At 32.2% G+C, this 12,807-nt stretch overlaps 1 protein-coding gene and 1 pseudogene across 6 annotated transcripts in view; one reads left to right on the top strand and one right to left on the bottom strand.

Moving 5' to 3' along the window:
- The window catches only part of LOC105839210 (thioredoxin domain-containing protein 11), a 62,655-nt gene extending 52,893 nt beyond the window's left edge, over positions 1-9,762 (bottom strand). For 5 of the 6 annotated variants that reach the window (XR_004963237.1, XR_004963238.1, XM_036286775.1 and 2 more), the window contains exon 1: positions 9,407-9,627. Coding sequence is in view for 4 of the 6 variants with exons in the window: in XM_036286775.1 (XP_036142668.1) it covers positions 9,407-9,627 (221 nt within the window). In the remaining 2 variants the exon portion in view is untranslated. Of the gene's footprint in view, positions 1-9,406 lie in introns of all 6 variants that reach the window. The other variant, XM_036286773.1, reaches the window with a different exon arrangement.
- Positions 9,763-9,927: 165 nt separating this feature from the next.
- On the top strand, positions 9,928-11,892 carry LOC118645526 (annotated as a pseudogene).
- Positions 11,893-12,807: the final 915 nt, after the last annotated feature.

Genomic DNA, 12,807 nt, shown 5'->3' with positions numbered 1-12,807 from the left:
CGCACGCACACATACGCGTGGGTGCAAGGGGGGCTTCGCCCCCCCCCCTCCCGCACCCACTCCGTCCAAGTCGCTAACCCACGTACTATCTGCAATGCGGAATCGTATCGTGTACAATTAGGTCCGTGTGCAAACGGGTCGGTGCGCAATCGAATCCGTGTGCAATCGGGTCGGTGCGCAATCGGGTCCGTGTGCAAACAGGTCAGTGCGCAATCGGGTCCGTGTGCAATCAGATCGGTGTGCAATCAGGTCCGTGTCGTATCGAATCCGTGACCAATCGGAACTGTGTCCGATCGGGACTGTGTCCAATCGTTTATGTGCGCAATCGGGACAGTCCCGAAATAACTATAAAAGAATTGGAATTTTACATCTAATTTTGATATTTTTATGTTTTAGAGGCATCAATAAAGAGATAATTTTCAATATACTTCATTGTTTTTTATTATACATAATCTTGATAATTGGGGTATTTACATGCTTCGTATAACAAGAGATTATAAGGTTATAAATGAGCTTAAATTTCATATTTTTAACAGTAAATTTCAATATAATGTATTCAAGAATCCATTTTAGCCAACAAATGTCCAGCGATCTTTAATGAATTTGATTATTTCGGTCCCCATACATGTTCTGCTATTGTAAACACAATGTTTTGGAATCTAAATCTCATATAAAACAAAAAATGAGCAAATTTAAACAATTTTAATTTTTTTAGGCGCCATAATAAGTTCACCATTTTAAATTGTATATTTTCAATACCTAATTTGAACTCAGCAATCCGAAAACTTATATACAACAAGTTTTGATATAATCTTTTGTCAATTTAACGAATTTCGATTTTTCTAGCTGCCATATTAGATCCGCCAGTTTAAATTTTTGAAAAATAAAAATTTTGATAAAAAAGTAAATATATTTTTCAAAAAAACTATACAAAAATCATGTTTTTCTCGTGTTTATTACTTGTGCCACATAATTGTGAACAAAAGTAGACAAAAATCCTATGCTAATCAAATGGGAAAAAGTAGAGGGCTGGAGGCACGTGTTAATATGGAGATACAGCAAAGTAATTTTGCGACGATTTTTTTTAATTACTTGGAACTAATCTATGCGGCGTACTCATCAAAATTTAAAAATAATCCAAATAAGAGCCACTCTAGTATACATATAAATGTATGCTCACACGCATATACAATGTTTGTTTGCATTACTTGCATCTTCGACGTTATTACGCTAAATGTTCTTTTAAGATCATAAAAACCGAAAAATTGAAGTTCCTTGACCACAATGATAATAATACTCTTAAACTTTCGTCTTCGGTGAAGGTTACTTTTGAAGCCACCCTATTACCAGAATTCATTTATCTATATAAGGTCAAGCACAGAATTTTTCCATTCATCAATAAAATTAAAAAGTGTTTTAATTGCTGTCATTGGGGCCATTCCTCGAAATTTTGTAGAGGGAAGTCAAGATGCCTGAAATGTGGAGATGACCACCCCAGTGAGAATTGTAGAAGTAACATTCTTAAATGTATCAATTGTGGAGACCCTCATGTCTCTTTTGATAACTCATGCCCTTCGGTTCAATATCACACCCTCATAAATCATGTTATGGCTTTTGTAAATTGTTCATCTTTCAAGGCTAAGAGATTAATAAACAACAGAGAGATTACGAACATTTTCCAAATGAGCAAAATGTTTAAATCACACTTCTACGCAGGTTGGAGTTCTCAAATGGATTTGAGCTCAGTTCTCAACTTTAACAAACGCGCCCAAAACGGAAGGCAATTGAGTTTGGATGCATTCAACAAGGCTGCTGCCCCTGAATCATGTTATCAAAAAAAAAACTGTGGTCCACTTGATCTAACTCAAGAGATTATGCTCCCTCCTCGGCAGAGAGATCTGCTTAGAATCCAGGGTAGAAGGATATCTGACTCCTCGATGACTCCTTCTCATAAGACAGGATGGGACCCGTTCCCTCCAAAACTCAGAACTTGATTATCCTTTCTCAAGGTGATGCTCCCTGTACGGATCATAACTCTGATAACCTAATTAATTTGTCGCAGTGTTGCCCCCAAAGGGGATTTTAACTCCGATGATAATCTCATATTAATAGCCTGTTAAACTCCTATAGATCGTCTGAAAAAAGGTTGAGTGATATCCGACGCTTCTTGTTTACTGCAAAAAATTTAGTAACAGTATGTATAATTCTTCCTCTATTAGTCATTCAGGGACATAATGGGGGAAAAAAACAAGAATTTTCTAATTTAATTTTGAATTTTGATCTAGTATGCCTTCAAGAAATATGACTTCACGAAAGAACTTTAATTTTAGTAATTTTATTACGTTTAGAGGAGATAGAGAAGGTAATAGAGTAGGAGGAGATACGGCTATCCTTGTCAATAGAAGTTTCGATTCAATTCGTTTTGACTTGAACCATCCTAATGATCTGGGGCTTGAGTATACTGCTGTTATTTCAAAAAGAGAAAAAGAATTAAGAAGGATCATCCTAATCTCCTTATATAGACCTACTGATATAGTATTAAATAAACCCAAATGACTGAATTTCTTCCGGAGGGTGTCGGATCTACCTGATAGATTTGATGTATGTGTTTGTGGTGATCTGAATGCTCAGAATGAGATTTGGGGATCCTCTCGAACTAATACTTCGGGGAGATGTCTGGCAGAATGTATTGATGATTTCCCTTTTTTAATTCTTAATGATGGTTCTTTAACCAGACTTTCAGCTAATGTGATCCAAATCTTAACAATATTACATTCTCGGAAGTATTATCGTTCCTTAAAAATAAATATGAACTTTTGGATACAAAAGTCATTGACAAAATTAATATTAATACCGAAAATTGCTATATGAGTAACCTCTCAGAATGGAATATTTCCTGTATATCCAAATTCAGAATGCCTAGACATCATTCTTGTATCCTTCCCCGTATCATCACTGGATTTCCTTACACAAAAGCGATTAAATTTGAGTGTGGTTAAAGAGATGCTCCTGATTGTGACTGTGGCTGTCCCTACCAGGATATCAATCATATTTGTTGGGAGTGTCCTAATCTCAGCAATTACAGAACTATTCTTTATAGCAAACTATTTGAGCAGAAGTTCTATGTCCCTTTTACGGTAGAATTTCTTATTTCTGTTTTGAACAGGTCAATTGCTGGAGCGATGGTCAAGTTTGTGTTGGATAGCAATATTAGAGTTTAAAACTTAATATAATCTAGTATAACTCCTCTTGTTGAGTGGCGTGCCGAGAGATTGTCCTTACAGATCGAAGAGAGAAGAGGATCTTCCCAAGAAAGTGGGAAGAAGAACCAGCAAACTGACTTGATGCCCTGTCCCGGGGGATCTACCTGATTGTCATTCGGAGAGAGGAGTAACTTTTTTCTCCTTCAAAAAAAAGTTACTTTTTCGGAAAATAAAAGGGCGCAGTCTCACCCCCTCGGCTGTGATCCTAACAAAGTGTTAAATCGTGGTACTATGTCCCTGATGGGACGGAAATCCATTGGATAAAAAAAGAAAAAGAAGACGTTATTACACTTAAATGCTGTATACAATGCTGCTGTATAAATGCTGTATACAATGCTGTTGACGTTTCATTATCAAGAAGACGTACATGCGTATGTTTGGTGCCATATTTTCTTATATTTTCTCATCCAAATTCATAATTTTTTCCTAAGAAATTAATATTAATTTTAAAATGATAATATGAATAATGATTTTTGTAACCAAGTCCGAATATTGTATCTGCTTCAGAATTAAATAGTTTATAAATTTTATAAGACTTATTTTTAAATAGTCTCACAACACTTGTTTAATTACGTCAAGAACTTCTAGTAGAAATTTACAAATTGTGCAGACTGCAACTCTAAAAAGCAGTTCTAAGGATTGGTAAGAGTCCCCTGTGGCTAAATATCTAAGAGTTATTTCCAATTTAGTCCGAGATGAAATAGCAGGCCGCATTAGAGTATCCTTTTTTTGAATAAGTAAATGTATTTTCTTCAAAAGCTCTTCAAATTTCTTGCACGTTAATCGTAATGTTTTACGGTACGCGATTGAATCTTCCAATGCTAATTTCCTTGATTGTTTGAAGCACCCTGAACTAATCTATTTAACCATTTTCGTACCCACATTCTTTTTTTTTTTCTTTTTTATAGCACAATTAGTAATTTCAATTTGAAAAGCTCGAGCACAAAACACAACAGCGGCTTGAAGTAAGTCATCCCATGACGCCATGATTGTAAAACTGGTCGTCTCTATAACATTTTCGCCCAAACGCTTTGCGACTTTATTTGTTTCATCAGCAATGTGTAAATGTAAATACATGATTTAAAGCTAACAACTTTGTCAGTTAGAAATTCGCTTTGGGAGAGCGAAAAGCTGGCGATTAAAGAAGCCAGCGACAAGCGTCAAAAGCAGCATCGCATAGAGCACCCTTTAATGTCTGTTGCATAATAAACAATGAGCATTAAGTGTAAAAAGGACGTGTAAGCAAGACAAATAAATTTACGGTCTTTCTAAAATTTATTTATAAAAGTTTCGGTTTTCAGTTTCAAAACTAAAAAAATAGTTTCGGTCAAATTCTACAAAAACTTCTTACATATTAACCCTAGAACATCGTACCGGAGTAATTTTGTAGTTTAATGCAAATTTGATTTTATCTACTAATTTAGCAGATGAAGAGATCGATTCGGGACACAGGCCATAATTCAAAGTCTTAAAAATCGAGAGAGAACTAACTAGCGTCGGAACATCATTGCTTCCGAGCAGTCATAAAGTGAAAATGCAACCCCTATTGAGTTAGCCCCTCCACCATGCAAAAATAAAAAAACAAATAATACAAAATGTTAAACAAACAAAAAATTTTAAATTTGTACTGAGAATAAGCTAAAAAATTTTAATTTGTGGCATGTAAAAGCTCATAAATAGCTTATAATTCTGCATTTATTTTTTTTGCTTGGTGGGGGGGACAAGCTCAACAGGTGTAAAAATGGGGCACATTTATACCCCAATCTGACATTTATGTATGCATCTTGTTTAGATACTATACGAAACATCGTTTTTTAGTGTTTACATTCCGTTCGGACAGACACACGCTATAAAAGATTAGTAGTGCGGCGTTTGTGCAAGCTGCAACGTTTTTGTGTGAAAATCACAGAACAATACAGTGTAGCGAGTGCCGTTTTAAAACATGAAAATATTTTAATAATTTTTTTTATTTTAATAATATATTTTATACACATATATATAATGTGTGATACACATATATATATATAATGCGTGATACACACACACACACACACACACACACACACACACACACACACACACACACACACACACACACACATAACCTATATAATATACATTTATTATACAAATATATATGTGTATATATATATATATATATATATATATATATACACACACACATACATATATATATATATAATATATATATATATATATATATATATATATATATATTATTTATATATATATATATATACAAGAATGAAAGTTACTTTTTAAAGGTAACTAGTTACCATTATTTAAAAAATAACGATTCGTTACTCTTTCCGTTACTTTTTAATACTAACACTTCGCATACATACTGGGTGGTTACCACCCACTAAAACTTCTGCGCTCTGTGCCTTTTAAGTACCGTAATAAATGAAAAAAGAACTCAGAAACTACAAAAAATAATTTTCTTTAATCGCAAAATATAATTTTTTAAATATAAAATTTAAATTTTAATACCGAAAGTGTGTAAATATTTTCTATAAACATTAAAGTTGATTTATAAATCTTTTCAGAATTTTAACATAAATACTTTTAAAAATACAGCTTTGGAAATTGTCATGAGTGACAACTACCCAGTGTGTATGCAAAGGTTTGAAAAAATAAGTGTGTATTCAAAGGGTTAAAAATAGATTAAATAAAAAATTTGTTTGTAAAATATTTTTTATTTAAAATGTTAATAAAAAATAAAATTAAAAATAGAATACAAAAATAATAAGCACAAAATACAAAAAAAAAAAGAATCAATCGCATTCTTATTGTTCCAAGTTTCGGCAGAGAATGTGAAAAGGTCAATAAAAGATTAAATTATTTTAGTTTTTTTAAATTATGGCATAATAATATTATCTAATAGTTAAATCAATTCACTCTTTTTGTTGAATAGTATTGTAAAACAATGGTTTAAGTAGTTAAACATACACAAAACAGGTTCCCTATTTCTCTCTTTAATCCTTCTCTTCAAACATGCCTTCTATTTTAGTGGATACATTTTTATGATAATCCTTTCATTCAATTTTATATAATTTATCCAAGTTTCTTCTCTCTTCGCACTCAATTGCTTACATCTTTCATACACATATAAAATATATCTTATCCCTTACTTTTTTCTCCTAAAAAATTCAAATGGATGTGTTTTGTTCGTACATTTAAATTTCTATAAATATTATATCGTGTTCTCGCCCAATTTTTAAAAACACTGTTCCTTTAATACTTTCACTTGTAATTTTTATAAAAATATAATACTGGGCAGTATTAAATAAGCAATAATTATTACTTATTTTAAGTATTAAAAGTATTAACAATAGTGCTTTTAATACTTATGAGTATTAATTACTGATCAATTTAATACTGCCTAATATTTTTATAAGGAAAGAGCCAAAATCGTTACCATTCTTTTCTTTTTTTTTAACATCTTAAAAAATACAGCTACCGTAAAATTTATGTTTTTGTAGACCCAATTTATGTTTAATGCAATAATTTTGAACTTACAAGTGTTCTTAAAATGTATAAAGTTACAACAAGAATCATCCAGATCAGAATTATCTAAATTACAAAATACAAATTTATTATAAATTTTATCAATATCCTTTATTAATTTTTAATAAATTTGGCACTCTATTATATAGTATTTTTTATACATAGATTTAATTCTCCTAAAGAAAATTATAATTATTAAAAAATTTGGGGATAAATTACACATCATATAGATTACTGGAAGGTAAAGACAATACAGAATTACCAATATTAAATAATCTTTTAATAAATCCATTGCTTGGTAAAGCTATATTAAAGAGTGACCGCAAAAACAGGCCTAAAATCGCCCGTTTCGTAGACATCAAAGTTTAAATTGATTTTAGCGGTAAATAATTGTACATTAATCCTCTGAAACATCAATCCTCTGAAAATTTCAGATTGAGCATACCTTTTATTATTGAGATATAAGGGGTTAAATTGGTATACACCAATAAAGGGTATGCCATTTTATCCATTCAACAAAAAAATCTTGAGGTTATTTCTCATATAAAAAAATGTTTCAGATAAGATTCGTTTATCTGTTAGAAAACTAATTTATCGTGACCTCAAATCAACGTTTAAGCCAGAAATGTGAATGTCATTTAGAGGTCAACTTACGATTTTCAGGAAAATGTTTTTTAACTGATGTCGGATACCTATCTCTGCGGTCTCGGAACGAGTACATGTATATATGGAAGTATTTAATTAACATTATTTTATGTCAACACGGTTTTATCTTGTCTTATATTGTATAAATCCGACCTTATAACAATATTTCAAATATAGGTACCACCAATTTCTGAAATACGGTGGTAAATACTTACTATAATTTTTCTAATAGTTTTAGTAGTGGTAGCTTTTTCACTGAGATATTTTACAAATTGCAGAATTGTATTGAGCTACAAGAAATTGTTAACAAAAGTAGTATTACGTGATTTTTTTTATTAAACGTATCGTTTTTAAGTTCATGAATAATATCAACTTTAACCTTTTATATCTCAGCAATAAAAGGTATGCTCAATTAGAAATTTTTAGACGATAAATGTTCGATGATATACAATCATTTACCATCAAAATCGTATCAAAACTCGATGTCCACGAAACGGGCGATTTTTACGATCACTCTTTAATATATATCTTTTTTAATTTCGGAAAATCTTACAATATAACTAAAGACTTATAATAACTAAAGACTGAATATAAATTACATGTCATAAATATGAAATTTAATCCTCTGCCTACACACCTTATTTTTCTCCCGATTCCTACACACAGGGGTCACGCTAACCCCAAATTTTCGTTGACTTATATCTCCAAATGTATTTAATCAATTTTAACTTTTTTTTTCAATCAAAAGGAAAAAATCTCAGAATTATGATGGTCTTGGCTGAAAAGTCAAAGATATTAAAAGAAAAGAGATTTTTTGAAAAGAATGAGAAAGAAACGAAAAATTTTTGTAAAAATTTGCCTTTTTTCAAACGCCCGTATTTATTAGAAAAAAATAGATAAAGTAATTAAAATGGTGATCAATGGAAAGGGGAAGAGTTGTACTTTAAGAATCTATCGTCAGTTTTTTTATTCTGTTCAAAAGATATTTATTTCGTAATATGAATTTAGTAAAAAATGAATGCAGTTTAAACACAATAGTAGAAGAAAATAGTAATATTTATTAAAAAAACATAATTATTAATACACAAAAACATAATTATTAATACAAAAAATATTTATTACAAAATATTTTGTTATAAAAGTTTTAATTTGTAATGCTACAATTGCAGCATATTTAATATATATAAGTACTGTATTAATATATATAAGTACTATATGTGTAAATGATACGTAATAAACAAAATAGTAATTTTCACTTACCCTTCAAATTTGGAACTTTTCCATTTTTTGTTACGTTCCCTACACATGGGGTAACTGTAACCCAAACATACACTAGGTTTGTTTTTTATTCCTGCACTGCTGCACTGGTGCAATAAGTTAGAATAAGACAAATATATTTTTTCTCATTCTAACTTATTGCACTAGTGCAGCATTGCAGAAATAACAAACAAACCTACTTTCGATGATCCTACTTCTATTGTTTTCAGAACATTGACAAGACCCAAAGAGAAATAAGTAGAGCACAGGTCAAACTTTTCCCCCAGTCCCAGGGTCCCCTTGCTAAATACTTTTAAGCAGCTGGCATTTCAAAATCGATTGGGGTTACCGTAACCCCATGTGTAGGCAGAGGGTTAATTTAAATCACAAAAAGTAACAATAAAAGTAACCATTAAGTTTGTTACCATTACTAAAAAAATGTAATTATGTTACCGTTACAGTTATAGAAAAAAAAGTAACGCCGTTATCAATCCGTTATAAAAACAAAGTAACTGTAACGGCGTTACAAATAACGCATTGCTTCCAACCCTGTATGTATGATGTGTGTGTGTGTGTGTGTGTGTGTGTGTGTGTGTGTGTGTGTGTGTGTGTGTGTGTGTGTGTGTGTGTGTGTGTGTGTGTGTGTGTGTGTGTGTGTGTGTGTGTGTGTGGTGTGTGTGTGTGTATTTATATTTATATAACCTAAAACTTACGAGCTATGCAGAGCAGCCATAGCGGTAAAAGTAATAGCAAAGAGAAAACAAATAATTTCGTAAGAAAACATTTTAGCATCCAGTCGTTCTTCTATCGCTATCCTCTCTTTGGCCACGTCGTTATTCTTTGACGTGGATGTTGACGTAATTTCGCGCGGTAGAGTATCGGCATTTCTCGGCAAGTTCGTCTCGCGTTCCTCGCTGCACACTCGCCCGGCCATTGCCTGTCATCAGTATTTACCGCATCGCTCTTGTCGTGCTTCAAGCTCTTTTCTCTCCCTGCCGAAATTATTCTTAACTACTTTTTACAAAAACGATCAGTTATAACCTTTTAACTGTCACTTGCCGTCCACTGACTGTTTCTACCATAGACTACGTTTACACGTCAGGTTTAACAACATCGAAGTTATAAAACTGGCCAACTACAGCCATTCCTCGGAAGAATGGAATGGTTATGATTGGCCAGCTCTAGAAGTATCGATGTTATTAAACCTGTGGTCTATTCTTTCTATATAGCTACACTGTTGCACCGGTGCAATAAGTTAAAGTAAAAAGATGCAATTTCATGCGAGCGAAGCAAAGCTGGCTTTTACCCTCTTTCCATCGATTTTCGTCAAAATGGCTGTTTTAGCGCATTTCAGCGAAGGCAAGCTCAAAGTTCAACACGGTCGAACTTACAGCAAAACATCGCTACAAAGTGCCGCATGCATCAAACATAAAACTGTATTGTGCTGCATTTTCTACAATTAAGTAGAAAAATTATAAGTTATGGCTGAAGAGACCGATACAGCGCCAGAAAATATAAACGACGTTAGTATATATTATATGATAATATAAGTATACTTATAGGTTAAGTTGCTTTTTATTTTTTTTAATTAATGTTATATTGATTGATTTGTTATATTGTGTTAATTTGTATATTTCTTATATTATAGGAAACTCCATTAATCTCGTATACATGCGGTATATGCGAGACTATTTGTTCGGAAAATGAGTTATACGGTCATCCTTGCGTGGAAGGATATACGCATTTTCATTTGGATGAAAATTTATATTTTTATCCTCAAACCGGTGAGTATTATAATGATATTTTTTTATTAGAATTTTTGTAAGTAACATTAATGAATGCTTATAATGTGTAGAAGATGGACAAATTATCCGCAAGAGTTTGGTGGATGGTGCGGAGATGATTGTTATGGAGACTCCTCGAGAAATCTCCAACCAAAAAACCAATGATTGGCAAAATAAAAAAATTATGGACGAGGAACGTCTCATCGAAGAGGTTTACAAACGTCCGGCATTATGGAATTTCAAGCTTCCTTTGGGTGAACGAACTCTGGCAAAAAAAAATGCTGTGGGACGAAATTTTTGTATCAGTGAATGGTATACAGTTTATAAAAATAACTACTAGAATAAATTTCACTAATGCTATTAAACATTTTTGGGAGCATCCAGTTTGATCATGTTGCGATTGATGACCACAGTCATCACAGCGATCAATGTTTGAACTTTTTCTACTGAACCATCTGTTCAGAAAATTTTATTTTAAATTAGCCAATTAGCGACATGGGCAATTGGGTCCTATTCAACATTTTTTTTTTCAGGTATTTTCACAGACTTTCTCACAATGAAAAAAAAATGGAAATCGTTAAGCGATTCTTTTAGAATCTACAATAATAAACAATATCAACCGAGTGGCTCAGCAGGGAAAAGAAAATGTAACTGGGTGCACTTTGAGCAGATGCAATTTCTGAACGATGTGCAGCTTGATACCGAGTACGTATATACGAAATTACGAGCGTACAAACAAGATTTACTGCAACAGTACAATTTAATTTTTATTGATCACAGTTAATTTTAATGCAAAACTGCTTCATGTTACAGAACTACAACCAACATTTCGATCGAAAATACCGCCGAAGAATCAGATTGCAGCATTATTGACAGCAATAGCAGTGGTCGTCAATCACGTATGTAAACTTATTAGTTATTTTCTTATGAAGGATACTGAAAAATAAAAAATCAAAATCAATAAGTTTTTGTTAAATATTACTTTTTAACACAAAATTTTCAAATTTTTATTTTTCAAAAGTCAGCCCTTGATCAATCCTATTAAGATAAAAAAATGAATATTATTACAGGTCATAACAAGAGATGCTTGAGTGATTCTGGTGAGGGATCTTTGGATCGATTATCAGAAGCTCTCAGGGAACCAATTACAGTTAACCTACCACCGTTCATACTTCCTGTGTCACCACCGCTTGACAAATCAGCATTATTTGGTAATCTCATTGCTGCCCAACTTCGAGATGTGGATCCTAATTTTTTGGACGACACTATGTTACAAATAATGCAACTTGTAAATAATGCAAAGCGAAGGAAACAATAATTTTTCCATTTTTTTAATTATTTCTTTTTATTTAAAATAAACTGTTTTTTACAATTTTTCCTTGTTTATCTCATATTAATAAATAAAATTCAAAATATCCAAATATCTTACTATACAGAACCTTCGACAAATATTTGAAGAGTTTCAAACATCAGCTTGTCCGATGACGTTTGACTCAAGGTTTTCGGACCACTGAAGAATTATTATCTATCAATGTGTGCCAATTGTTTGCCAGACGTCGAGTCTCATAATTTTTTTCTATTTTATTTTGTTCTGTTAGTTTATACTATTATTAATAATGATTATTAATAATCATAGTTTATACTTTAAAGAGGCAAACTCCGTCATTTCAATCGTTTACAACAGTCATGGACAAAATTTTTTGAAGTTTTCTACTATAAAAAGTCAATAGTCGATGAAAAAATTTATATCAACTTTGAGCCGCCATATTTAATTTCCAATAGAAAATTTTGAAATTTTGACCCCGGAATCTGAAAGAGCAACTTTTTTTTACGTAAAAGAGCATATTTTGTTTTAAGTTTTCATGTGATATCATCACTTTTCTGAGCCAAAAACCAATCGACTATAAAATGTCCGCTTGGGAAGTAATGGGTTAAGCTGGGTATACACTTAGGCCGGTATTCATAGTCAAATCTTATTTCAAGATCGTCTCAAGCAATGTCTTAAGATGCTAATACGGCTCTGTGATTGGTTGATGGCATCTTAAGACAGTACTTAAGATGATCTTAAATATAAGATCCGACTATGAATACCGGCCTTAGGACGGGATTCATAGGCCGGTATTCATAGTCGAATCTTATTTCAAGATCGTCTCAAGCAATATCTTAAGATGCTAATACAGCTCTGTGATTGGCTGATGGCATCTTAAGACAGTACTTAAGATGATCTTAAATATAAGATCCGACTATGAATACTGGCCATAGACCGATCTTAAGTTCAAGCATTGTCTTAAGTCTAGTTTCGAGCCGACTTGAGACTTACTTAACCAATG

This window comes from Monomorium pharaonis, chromosome 5 (genome assembly GCF_013373865.1).
Source record: "Monomorium pharaonis isolate MP-MQ-018 chromosome 5, ASM1337386v2, whole genome shotgun sequence".
Taxonomy (NCBI): Eukaryota; Metazoa; Arthropoda; class Insecta; order Hymenoptera; family Formicidae; genus Monomorium; species Monomorium pharaonis.
The sequence above is the reverse complement of the archived record's forward strand: the minus strand, read 5'-3'. Positions and strand labels throughout refer to the sequence as shown.